The following is a 12500-nucleotide window of genomic DNA, read 5'->3' on the forward strand; positions in this document are numbered from 1 at the left end:
GGAGATCAGCCTCCTCAGCAGGTTGATGGTTAAATTCCCCGGAGGAAGTCCTGGTCGCTGGGAGAAGATTGCTCATGAGCTGGGGCGGTCAGTGAGCGACGTGAGTGAGCCTCATGTTGAACACCAGGGACCCCTTCACCTAACCCTAACCCTTTAAAGGAACACGCCAACTTATTGGGACTTTATCTTATTCACAGTAACCCCCAGAGTTAGACTAGTCCACACCCTATTAGACTTTATCTTATTCACTGTAACTCCAGAGTTAGACTCAGTCATACAGACCCTTCTCATTTTTGTAGTGCTGTAAAGCTGTTCGACAGCTCCAGCAGCATCAGTACCAATCTTGCAGGTAACTGGTTCCAGTAATCCTACTGCTCCCAATAAGTGACAAAATAACACCAACATGTTCCTGTTTACATGTTGTGATTTGTTGTCAGCGTGTACAAAAAACAACGTAACATGACACAGCCATCTTCTAACCCTAAACAAACCGGGAACTATATTCTCAGGCGGAAGAATATAGTACTTGGGCGGAGTGATATGCTCGCAGCAAGCCTGTCTGAGAATATAGTTCCTAGTATGTTTACGGTTAGAAGATGGCTGTGTCTCATGTTACGTTGTTTTTTGTACATGCTGTGACTCTACAAATCACAACAACAAATAGGAACATGTTGGCGTTATTTTGTCACTTTTGTCACGATTCGGAGCAGTAGGCTAGTTGGAACCAGTTACCTGCAGGATCTGTGCTAAGCTAAGCTAATGCTGGAGCCGTCAGACAGCGTTACAGCACGCACGGAGATGAGAAGGGTCTGTATGGACTAGTCTAACTCTGGGGGTTACGGTGAATAAGATAAAGTCCCAATAAGAGATGAGGAGGGTATGTATGGACTAGTCTAACTCTGGGGGTTACGGTGAATAAGATAAAGTCCCGATAAGAGATGAGAAGGGTATGTATGGACTAGTCTAACTCTGGGGGTTACGGTGAATAAGATAAAGTCCCAATAAGTCGGCGTGTTCCTTTAAACCAGAGAACCTCATGTTGAACACCAGGGACCACCTTACCTAACCCTAACCCTTTAAACCAGAGAATCTGATTCTGGATCTGTCTCCTTCTGCAGGTGACCACTAAAGTCAAACAGGTGAAGGACAACGTGAGCCACACCTCAGGTAACCCAGGTAACCGCTGCGTGGGGGGGGGTAGCTTTCTCTGTTTTTTTCATTGCAGTAAGAGTCACCTTCCGCCAGTCCCTCACAAGTTTCTCCCTCATTTCAAACTTTCTTTCTGCTGCTCGATTACTGTTTTCGTCTGCATATCTTAGTACCTGCAGTTTGTAATCTGCAGAATAGGATTTTCTTTTCTTTCTCAGTTGTCTTGCAGCATATAGTTGTCACGAGCCTAGAGCGCCCTCTCGCGGCTGTAGACGGTAATGTTTTCAGTATGAATTAACATTTAAAAACATGTTATTATATATACAATTATTTAATAATTGTAATTATATATATTTTGATATATAAGTCGCACCTGACTATAAGTTGCAGGACCAGCCAAAGTAGGAAAAAAAGTGTGACTTGTAGTCCGGAAAATACGGTACTGTGCTCAACAAGCAGCGGGTGCTGCCGTGAGCCCCCACCCCCCCCCCCGTCCAAAAGCACTCACAAATAAAAAAAACTAACTAAAAAACCGCCTACTGTTTACATGGGTTTTGTGGCGTAGTAATAGTTCTAGTTTACGACTGTTGGCTTACCATTTACTTTTTCCCTGTTCATTTGATATGTGGACAACATTACAAATGGACAGAGGGGGGTAAATCTGATGAAATAAGTTCAACTCTCTTTCAAAATATCAGGTATTTCATGGAAATTAGATGGGAAAAATGACTCCCTAGATAAACTTTAGGTCATTCTCAATATTTGTCTCATTTACACTTTGTCTCTATCTCAAACCACTTTCAAGCCAGAGCCTTCTGAAATTTAGGTGTCAAAATCTAGTATTTTTAAAAATAAAACTCGCCGCCTAAAGGGTTAACTGCTGACCTGGTTGGTGTTGTCGGCGTGTTCCAGGTCTGGTGAAGCTGTCAGATCTGAAGGGCCCTCTTCCTCCTGTGAGGTCATTTCCTGTTGCCGACGGCGTGATGACTCAGCGAGAGGGTGGAGCCTGTGAGGAGGAGGCGGAGCAGGAAGCTGCTCAGGCCGTCAGGAAGAGGAACAGGAAGTCGGCGGCGGACGGGGCGGAGGGGAAGGTCCGCGGGCGGCGCCAGAGAGACTTCGACCCGGTAGCGGTGGCGGAGGAGGAGGAGGAGGGGGGGCAGGGGGAGGGGCCTCCGGAGAACGGCGCCGTTTGGACCCAGAACCAACAGAAGCTGCTGGAGCTCGCTCTGCAGCAGTTCCCCCGAGGAACCACAGAGCGCTGGGACCGCATCGCCAAGACGGTCCCAGGGAAGACCAAGGTAGAGACACACACAGACACACACACACACACACACACACACACACACACACACACACACAGACACAGACACACACACACACACACACACACACAGACACACACAGACAGACACACACAGACAGACACAGACACACACATTTACATCTTTACCATCAATGTGTTTAAGGATACCTTAGTTCAGAATGACTATTATCCTGCATACTTATTACGCCACATTTTTGTCCCGCTACTAGTCACGGAGCGTTGCCAACACATGCACACAAAATGCATCAAAACGTGTGTAATGATCGGTAACGGTGTGCTATGACTTTTCAAACAGATTTTCTGCTCGGTTTTAACGAAATCGGTTAAAGAAATGCAGCGAAATTTCCCATAGACTTTAATGGGAAGTCTTCGGGAAATCGCTTAACATCGCTCAAAACAACCCCTCTTTGGGGCCATACTGTTTCTCCATACTTTAATGTAGAAAAATTATTAAAAGTTTTAACCGAAGACAAGATTTTGTTGTTTATTGGGCTGAATGGGCATTCTGATATCAAGCACGGTTTCTAACAAATCACAGTTTATGTATCGTCCAGTTTTCAGACCGTTTCAGATTTTCCAATGTGTGTGTATGGGGACGGAATGTTGAGAGTTAGAGTGGGAGCTGCAGTACGATTCTCTGAAATCTTTCCAAACAAATAGCTCTCTCCCGTACAGTTTTCACTCTTGATACATCATAGTTGGTCAAAATGTAGGAAATGTTGTGCTGGTCGCAGACATCTAACTATGGAATCCACCGAACCTAAACTTTTGGCTCTATTCATACCAACTGCCGAAAGAAACTGTGAAAAAAATATGTGGAAGGACACAGACGGTTCCCTGTTTACCTGCTCTGTGTCCCATATATTTCATACCACAAACATAAAAACACATCAATGTAATAATATTTTTGCCGTTTGGACCCACGTTTTTGAATTACAGAACAAACTTAAGAGGTAGAGGAATTTTCTAGTTCATAATTAATCTGGTTTCATCTCAGAGACTAAGAGACATTTAGGGTCATGTGATCAGTTTCTGATTTGCTGTCTAACTTCATGAAGGCACTAGTTCATGACCTCACATCACAACTATTTTATACATGACTGGGGAACTGTTGAATGATTAAAATGTAACTGATAGATCTCTCTCTGTCTCTCTCTCTCTGTCTGTCTGTATCTCTGTCTGTCTGCCTGTCTCTGTCTCTCTCTCTCTCTCTCTCTGTCTGTCTGTATCTCTGTCTGTCTGCCTGTCTCTGTCTCTCTCTCTCTCTGTCTGCCTGTCTCTGTCTGTTTCTCTCTCTCTGTCTCTCTCTCTGTCTTTCTGTCTGTCTGCCCACCTGCCTGTCTGTCTGTCTGTCTGTCTCTCTGTTCCAGGAGGAGTGTATGATCCGATATAAGATGCTGGCCGAGCTGGTTCAGAAGAAGAAACTGGCTAAAAGCTGATTGGTTCAGAAGAAGAAACTGGCTAAAAGCTGATTGGTTCAGAAGAAGAAACTGGCTAAAAGCTGATTGAAAGACTCCGCCTCCTGCTGCTGTGATCTCTGACCTCCTTTTATTTTCCTGCCTCCTGATTGGACGGAATCAGAGTCTGTTTAGTTTTTTTAATGTGTGTTTTGGCAGCGTCCCGGCTGCTCAGGTGTTCTCTAAAACCTCTGACCTCACAGCTTCCTGTGCCTTAGATCCATCGGTCTGTCTGTCTGTCTGTCTCTCTCTGTCTGTCTGTCTGTCTGTCTGTCTGGCTCTCTGTCTGTCTGTCTGTCTGTCTGCATTTCTGTCTGTCTGTCAATCATCTGTAAACCTGGTCAATAAACAGTATTTATTATCTCATGCAGCTGGTTTTTCTTCGTTTAATATAACGTTAATATAACGTTTAATGTAACGTTTAATGTGTTCTAGGGCTGGGCGATATGGAGAAAATCGGATATCACAATATTCTTGACCAGAATACTTCGATGTCGATACCGCAACGATATTATTGTAGTGTTGACTAGTGGTGCTTTCACAAAATATTTACACAATGAGATTTTAGATCAATAATCATCAGTAATGTGGATATAATGACTAAGTGGGTAAAGGTGAATAATAGAACAGCTAGAACAGTCTGGTGAGGTCAGAACATTACATCACTTTACTGTAATGCAGCCTTTACAACCAGGAGACATAAGACACTTATGTGATATCCAAAATCTAAGACTATATCTAGTCTCATATCACGATATCGATATAATATCCATTTATTGCCCAGCTCTAATGTGTTTATATAAAACCACATGCATGCTGTTACAGTCTTTCAGGGTCTGGCTAGTCCACACAGCATTCTGGGGTGGGAGGAAAACGTGCTCTGGTTTATTGGCATTTCTTTAAACCAATCAGAATCCTCATTGTTATAAATGAAATAGTAACATCTGACTCTGCTCTCGATTGGTTGTTTTCTGAGAGGAGGTGACGCTTTTACTGTGAAAACCCTACCGGAAGTCTCCTACTTCCAGTGGGGAGACGTTGAAGACGAAGCTGACAGTTAGCCTTATATTAGCTCCGATACAGTTAGCATCATATTAGCGCTGATATCCGGAGAGGATTGAAGTTCTAACGTCGCTGCTGCCGTAAGTCAACTTCCAATGTTTTAAATGTTTAATCTTGGTTTTAAAAGACTGGAAATAACGACCCGATAAACTTCTGACTGGCTAAATTAAGCTAACCGGCTGACGTCACACAGTTAGCATAGCGGCTATCGGGCTGATGTCATGTAAACACCGAGTTCACAGACCAAACTCCATCTAAAAAACTGCTACTTTAACAGATGAGTTCTTCTGTCCTTTACACAGATCACTCTAAGTTAAACAGTCTGAAACTGGTCCAGTATTAAACCAGAACCGAGCTGTAATGTAACCCTACAGGACTAATGTTCAGCAGCAGTTAGAGTCACTAAAAGTTCTGTTGTTGCTGCTGACAGACTCAGATTATTATTCTAAGAGTCTGAAAACATGATAGGATGGATCCCCACAGAGATAGACCTTTTAGTTAAAGAGTAAGATCCTTTTAGTTTAACATGAAACAGCCCCGAAATCACCATCACCAAACTACACCAGACTCCATGTAAATAATCAGGACTTTTAGCGTGTATAGAGCCAGCATATCTCCACCAGACTCCATGTTAATAATCAGGACTTTTTCCCTGTCTGTCTCTCTTCCAGCATGTAGCGTAGTGATGTCTTTTGCGGCGGAGCTGCAGCAGAGGATAGTGTCTGCTGAGTCGTTGCTGCAGCGTGCGGAGCAGCTGAGTCGTGGCGTGGAGGGCCAGCAGAAGCTGTGCGGGAAGCTGCGTGCCGAGCTGCGGTTCCTGCGGCGCGTGGAGGCCGGCGAGCTGCAGGTCAAACAGTCGCACCTGCACAGCACCAACCTGACGCACCTGTCGGCCATCGTGGAGACGGCCGAGAGTCTGGAGGGCGTGGTGGCGCTGCTGCACGTCTTCACATACCGGCACGCGGCGGACGCCGGCGGCGGTCGCCACACGCTGGTGGTGGACGTGGTGGCCAACGGGGGACACACCTGGGTGAAGGCCGTGGGACGCAAGGCCGAGGCCCTGCACAACATCTGGCAGGGCCGAGGCCAGTACGGAGACAAGAGCATCGTCAGGTTCTACTCTCTCATACACGTGTGTGTGTGTGTGTGTGTGTGTGTGTGTGTGTGTGTGTGTGTGTGTGTGTGTGTGTGTGTGTGTGTGTGTGTGTGTGTGTGTGTGTGTGTGTCTGACAGTTGTTCTTCTTCTTGTGTTCCCTGTGTGTGCAGCCAGGCGGAGGACTTCCTGCGGGCCAGCCTCCAGCAGCCCGTCCAGTACCAGCCCCCCCACATCGTCTTCGCCTTCTACAGCGGCGTCTCGGCCCCATGGCCCAGCAGCTCAGGGACATGGGCGTGTCCGTCCGCGGGGACATCGTGGCCGTCAGCGCCGTCACTCCGGAGGAGGAGGGGGAGGAAGAAGAGGAAGAAGGGGGGGAAAGGGAGGAGGAGGAGGAGGAGGAGGAGGAGGAGGAGGAGCAGGAGCCAGCTGATGATAATGAAGACAGGTACAGTTATTTTCAGTCTTTTTCTGACGCTTTGTTCCAGTGATTAGAAACTTGTGTGTATGTTTGTGTGTCTAAGGTGCACAGTTCTGAGACTGTGTGTGTGTGTGTGTGTGTGTGTGTGTGTGTGTGTGTGTGTGTGTGTGTGTGTGTGTGTGTGTGTGTGTGTGTGTGTGGAGTTATTCTTCTCTTCTTGTTACAGTATGAACAGCTGTGATGTGTAAACAGGTCTAATGTTACAGTATGAACAGCTGTGATGAGTCAACAGGTCTAATGTAGGTATAACATACGGTATGACGCGGTCAACAGGTCTAATGTTACAGTATGAACAGTCGCGATGAGTCAACAGGTCAATGTTACGGTATAACAAGGATATCAACAGTCAATGTTAGTGAACAGTGCGAGTAAATAAAAGATGGTAGAACAGCGATGGTCAACAGGTGTAATGTTACGGTATGAACAGCTGCGATGAGTCAACAGGTCTAATGTTAGGGTATGAACAGCGCGATGAGTCAACAGGTCTAATGTTACAGTCTGAACAGGTAACGTTACGAAGCGTAAACAGGTCTAATGTTAGGGTATGAACAGCTGCGATGAGTCAACAGGTGTAATGTTACAGTCTGAACAGCTGCGATGAGTCAACAGGTCTAATGTTAGGGTATGAACAGCTGCGATGAGTCAACAGGTCTAATGTTACGGTATGAACAGCTGCGATGGGTCAACAGGTGTAATGTTAGGGTATGAACAGCTGCGATGGGTCAACAGGTCTAATGTTAGGGTATGAACAGCTGCGATGAGTCAACAGGTCTAATGTTACGGTATGAACAGCTGTGATGAGTCAACAGGTGTAATGTTAGGGTATGAACAGCTGCGATGAGTCAACAGGTGTAATGTTAGGGTATGAACAGCTGCGATGGGTCAACAGGTGTAATGTTAGGGTATGAACAGCTGTGATGGGTCAACAGGTCTAATGTTAGGGTATGAACAGCTGTGATGAATCAACAGGTCTAATGTTAGGGTATGAACAGCTGTGATGGGTCAACAGGTGTAATGTTAGGGTATGAACAGCTGCGATGGGTCAACAGGTGTAATGTTAGGGTATGAACAGCTGCGATGGGTCAACAGGTGTAATGTTAGGGTATGAACAGCTGCGATGGGTCAACAGGTGTAATGTTAGGGTATGAACAGCTGCGATGGGTCAACAGGTGTAATGTTAGGGTATGAACAGCTGCGATGGGTCAACAGGTGTAATGTTAGGGTATGAACAGCTGCGATGGGTCAACAGGTCTAATGTTAGGGTATGAACAGCTGCGATGGGTCAACAGGTCTAATGTTAGGGTATGAACAGCTGTGATGAGTCAACAGGTGTAATGTTAGGGTATGAACAGCTGTGATGGGTCAACAGGTCTAATGTTAGGGTATGAACAGCTGCGATGGGTCAACAGGTCTAATGTTAGGGTATGAACAGCTGCGATGGGTCAACAGGTGTAATGTTAGGGTATGAACAGCTGTGATGAGTCAACAGGTGTAATGTTAGGGTATGAACAGCTGTGATGGGTCAACAGGTGTAATGTTAGGGTATGAACAGCTGTGATGGGTCAACAGGTCTAATGTTACAGTATGAACAGCTGTGATGAGTCAACAGGTGTAATGTTACAGTATGAACAGCTGTGATGGGTCAACAGGTGTAATGTTAGGGTATGAACAGCTGCGATGGGTCAACAGGTCTAATGTTAGGGTATGAACAGCTGCGATGAGTCAACAGGTGTAATGTTAGGGTATGAACAGCTGTGATGGGTCAACAGGTGTAATGTTAGGGTATGAACAGCTGTGATGAGTCAACAGGTGTAATGTTAGGGTATGAACAGCTGCGATGAGTCAACAGGTGTAATGTTAGGGTATGAACAGCTGCGATGAGTCAACAGGTGTAATGTTAGGGTATGAACAGCTGTGATGAGTCAACAGGTGTAATGTTAGGGTATGAACAGCTGTGATGAGTCAACAGGTCTAATGTTAGGGTATGAACAGCTGCGATGAGTCAACAGGTCTAATGTTAGGGTATGAACAGCTGCGATGGGTCAACAGGTCTAATGTTAGGGTATGAACAGCTGCGATGGGTCAACAGGTCTAATGTTAGGGTATGAACAGCTGTGATGGGTCAACAGGTCTAATGTTAGGGTATGAACAGCTGTGATGAGTCAACAGGTGTAATGTTAGGGTATGAACAGCTGTGATGAGTCAACAGGTGTAATGTTAGGGTATGAACAGCTGCGATGAGTCAACAGGTCTAATGTTAGGGTATGAACAGCTGTGATGAGTCAACAGGTGTAATGTTAGGGTATGAACAGCTGTGATGAGTCAACAGGTGTAATGTTAGGGTATGAACAGCTGTGAGGGTATGAACAGCTGTGATGAGTCAACAGGTGTAATGTTAGGGTATGAACAGCTGCGATGGGTCAACAGGTCTAATGTTAGGGTATGAACAGCTGTGATGAGTCAACAGGTGTAATGTGAGGGTATGAACAGCTGTGATGAGTCAACAGGTGTAATGTTAGGGTATGAACAGCTGTGATGAGTCAACAGGTGTAATGTTAGGGTATGAACAGCTGTGATGGGTCAACAGGTGTAATGTTAGGGTATGAACAGCTGCGATGAGTCAACAGGTCTAATGTTAGGGTATGAACAGCTGCGATGGGTCAACAGGTCTAATGTTAGGGTATGAACAGCTGTGATGAGTCAACAGGTCTAATGTTAGGGTATGAACAGCTGTGATGGGTCAACAGGTCTAATGTTAGGGTATGAACAGCTGTGATGAGTCAACAGGTGTAATGTTAGGGTATGAACAGCTGCGATGGGTCAACAGGTCTAATGTTAGGGTATGAACAGCTGCGATGGGTCAACAGGTCTAATGTTAGGGTATGAACAGCTGCGATGAGTCAACAGGTCTAATGTTAGGGTATGAACAGCTGCGATGGGTCAACAGGTCTAATGTTAGGGTATGAACAGCTGTGATGAGTCAACAGGTCTAATGTTAGGGTATGAACAGCTGTGATGGGTCAACAGGTCTAATGTTAGGGTATGAACAGCTGTGATGAGTCAACAGGTGTAATGTTAGGGTATGAACAGCTACGATGAGTCAACAGGTCTAATGTTAGGGTATGAACAGCTGTGATGAGTCAACAGGTGTAATGTTACAGTTTGAACAGCTGCGATGAGTCAACAGGTGTAATGTTAGGGTATGAACAGCTGTGATGAGTCAACAGGTGTAATGTTAGGGTATGAACAGCTGTGATGGGTCAACAGGTGTAATGTTAGGGTATGAACAGCTGTGATGGGTCAACAGGTGTAATGTTAGGGTATGAACAGCTGTGATGAGTCAACAGGTCTAATGTTAGGGTATGAACAGCTGTGATGGGTCAACAGGTGTAATGTTAGGGTATGAACAGCTGCGATGAGTCAACAGGTGTAATGTTAGGGTATGAACAGCTGTGATGGGTCAACAGGTGTAATGTTAGGGTATGAACAGCTGCGATGAGTCAACAGGTGTAATGTTAGGGTATGAACAGCTGCGATGAGTCAACAGGTGTAATGTTAGGGTATGAACAGCTGTGATGAGTCAACAGGTGTAATGTTAGGGTATGAACAGCTGTGATGGGTCAACAGGTCTAATGTTAGGGTATGAACAGCTGCGATGAGTCAACAGGTGTAAATTTTAGGGTATGAACAGCTGTGATGGGTCAACAGGTGTAATGTTAGGGTATGAACAGCTGCGATGAGTCAACAGGTGTAATGTTAGGGTATGAACAGCTGCGATGAGTCAACAGGTGTAATGTTAGGGTATGAACAGCTGCGATGAGTCAACAGGTGTAATGTTAGGGTATGAACAGCTGCGATGAGTCAACAGGTGTAATGTTAGAGTATGAACAGCTGTGATGGGTCAACAGGTGTAATGTTAGGGTATGAACAGCTGCGATGAGTCAACAGGTGTAATGTTAGGGTATGAACAGCTGTGATGGGTCAACAGGTCTAATGTTAGGGTATGAACAGCTGCGATGAGTCAACAGGTGTAAATTTTAGGGTATGAACAGCTGTGATGGGTCAACAGGTGTAATGTTAGGGTATGAACAGCTGCGATGAGTCAACAGGTGTAATGTTAGGGTATGAACAGCTGCGATGAGTCAACAGGTGTAATGTTAGGGTATGAACAGCTGTGATGAGTCAACAGGTGTAATGTTAGGGTATGAACAGCTGCGATGAGTCAACAGGTGTAATGTTAGGGTATGAACAGCTGCGATGAGTCAACAGGTGTAATGTTACGGTCTGACTCTTTGCAGCTGTAACCGTGACGACGCTGATGGCGAGGAGGCGGATTGTCCTGAGTCCCGTGTGCAGCGTGGCCGTGGGGGGGGCGCGGTGCTGGCCCGCCTGGCGTTCCCCCCCCAGCTGCCCGTGGCGGCGTGCCAGCGGGTGAACCTGGACATCACGTCTCTGATCACGCTGGTGTCAGCGCTGAGCCACGGCCGCTGCCGGCTCGCCTTCAGGGAGCCCGTTCTGACGGAGCAGGCGGCCCAGGAGCGCCGCGAGCCCGTGCTGCCGGCGCTGCACGCCTTCATGGCGGGGAAGGAGCTGTTCGCCTGCCGCGCCGCCGTGGACGACTTCCAGCTGATCCTGCAGACGCTGGGCGGGCCGGCCGAGCGCCAGCGCGCCGCGGCGCTGCTGCAGCGCGTCACCGTGGTGGAGGACCGGCCGTCGGAGCGCACGCTGCGCCTGGCGCCCAGCGCCAAGGTCACGCAGCGCTCGCTCAGCATCTTCGGCACCGGGGACTCGCTCAGGGCTGTTACCATGACGGCAAACAGCCGCTTCATCCGGGCCGCGGCCAATCAGGGCGTCCGATACAGCGTGTTCGTCCACCCCCCCCGAGCGCTGACGGAGGGGAAGGAGTGGAGGGCCACGCCCGTCTGACCGCCGGGCATCATGGGAGTTAGAGGCCGAGGCCGCCGGGCATCATGGGAGTTACAGGACGAGGCCGCCGGGCATCATGGGAGTTTGAGTCTCTGAGCGCTGGGCAGCGTTTGGCGCAAAAAACCTCCAAAAAAGTGTCTAAAAACTTTAAATAAAGCATTTAAAAAATGCCAGAATATATCTCCAGAGATGATACTTGTGATTACTGTTCTTTTCTTCCTCAAGATTATTTTTGGGAAGTTTCAGGCTACGGAGCAGCCGGGGCTGATGGGAGTTTGAGTCTGTGCAGCTGGGGCTGATGGGAGTTTGAGTCTGTGAAGGCTACATGATTCCTCTGATGGTGAACATGTTTAATCTCCACGGTTACGCTTTGGGTTAAAGAGGAAGATCAGCTGCTGTTCTGTTTCTGTTTGAAAGATCAATAAAGCTTCACACTCACTTCCTGCTCTGCTGTCATCTGTTACTGTGACATCACTGTGACATCACACCTCCCTCAGTGATTGGTCGGTTGGGCATCGATTCTGGTTCTTTGAGCGGTGGAGGAAGATTTCATTTTGGTTCCATGTTGATTTACAGTTTCACCGCTTTAGGCCGGCTTCACGCTGGCTGCATGGCGTGGGCGTGGCGTTTCTGTAGCGTGGCGTGGGCGTGGAGTGGCGTGAGCTGCGTGTTTTTCTACGTCTTTCCCCACCAGCGCTGCTGCTGCTGCTAGCCTCGTCTGATAACATGGATGTTTCCCATAAACATAAACATATACCGATCAAACATCAACATGTCATTTATTAAAATGTATTTGTGTCTAAACGACATAAAAACATCTTCTCTAGTCTATGTTGTCTGGAAACGCTTCCAACACGCTGGCGTGTGGCGTGAAAATAGGCGCCAGTTCTATTTCTAGCACGCACGAGTTTTCCTGAGGCGTGCGTGTCACGCAGGCAGCTTGTAAGCTCTAACCTGTTACCATGGGAACACAAATATAAACGCCCACGCAGCCGACACGCCCACGCC

At 47.0% G+C, this 12500-nt stretch overlaps 2 protein-coding genes across 2 annotated transcripts in view; both read left to right on the plus strand.

Moving 5' to 3' along the window:
- The window catches only part of dnajc1 (DnaJ (Hsp40) homolog, subfamily C, member 1), an 18692-nt gene extending 14396 nt beyond the window's left edge, over positions 1-4296 (plus strand). The window contains exons 10-13 of the mRNA XM_039816042.1: positions 1-100; positions 1119-1167; positions 2062-2447; positions 3844-4296. The exon at positions 1-100 is cut by the window's left edge and continues 20 nt beyond it. Of these exons, the coding sequence (XP_039671976.1) occupies positions 1-100; positions 1119-1167; positions 2062-2447; positions 3844-3912 (604 nt within the window). The 3' untranslated portion in view covers positions 3913-4296. The remainder of the gene's footprint in view (positions 101-1118; positions 1168-2061; positions 2448-3843) is intronic.
- A 624-nt stretch (positions 4297-4920) lies between these two features.
- Positions 4921-11931, plus strand: c11h7orf25 (chromosome 11 C7orf25 homolog). The gene is given in 5 exon segments (XM_039815675.1): positions 4921-5072; positions 5664-6105; positions 6259-6347; positions 6350-6533; positions 10865-11931. Coding segments are annotated over 4 exon segments (1329 nt in total). The 5' UTR covers positions 4921-5072; positions 5664-5677; the 3' UTR covers positions 11493-11931.
- Positions 11932-12500: the final 569 nt, after the last annotated feature.

The sequence above is a fragment of the Perca fluviatilis genome, chromosome 11 (genome assembly GCF_010015445.1).
Source record: "Perca fluviatilis chromosome 11, GENO_Pfluv_1.0, whole genome shotgun sequence".
In the NCBI taxonomy this organism is placed as follows: Eukaryota; Metazoa; Chordata; class Actinopteri; order Perciformes; family Percidae; genus Perca; species Perca fluviatilis.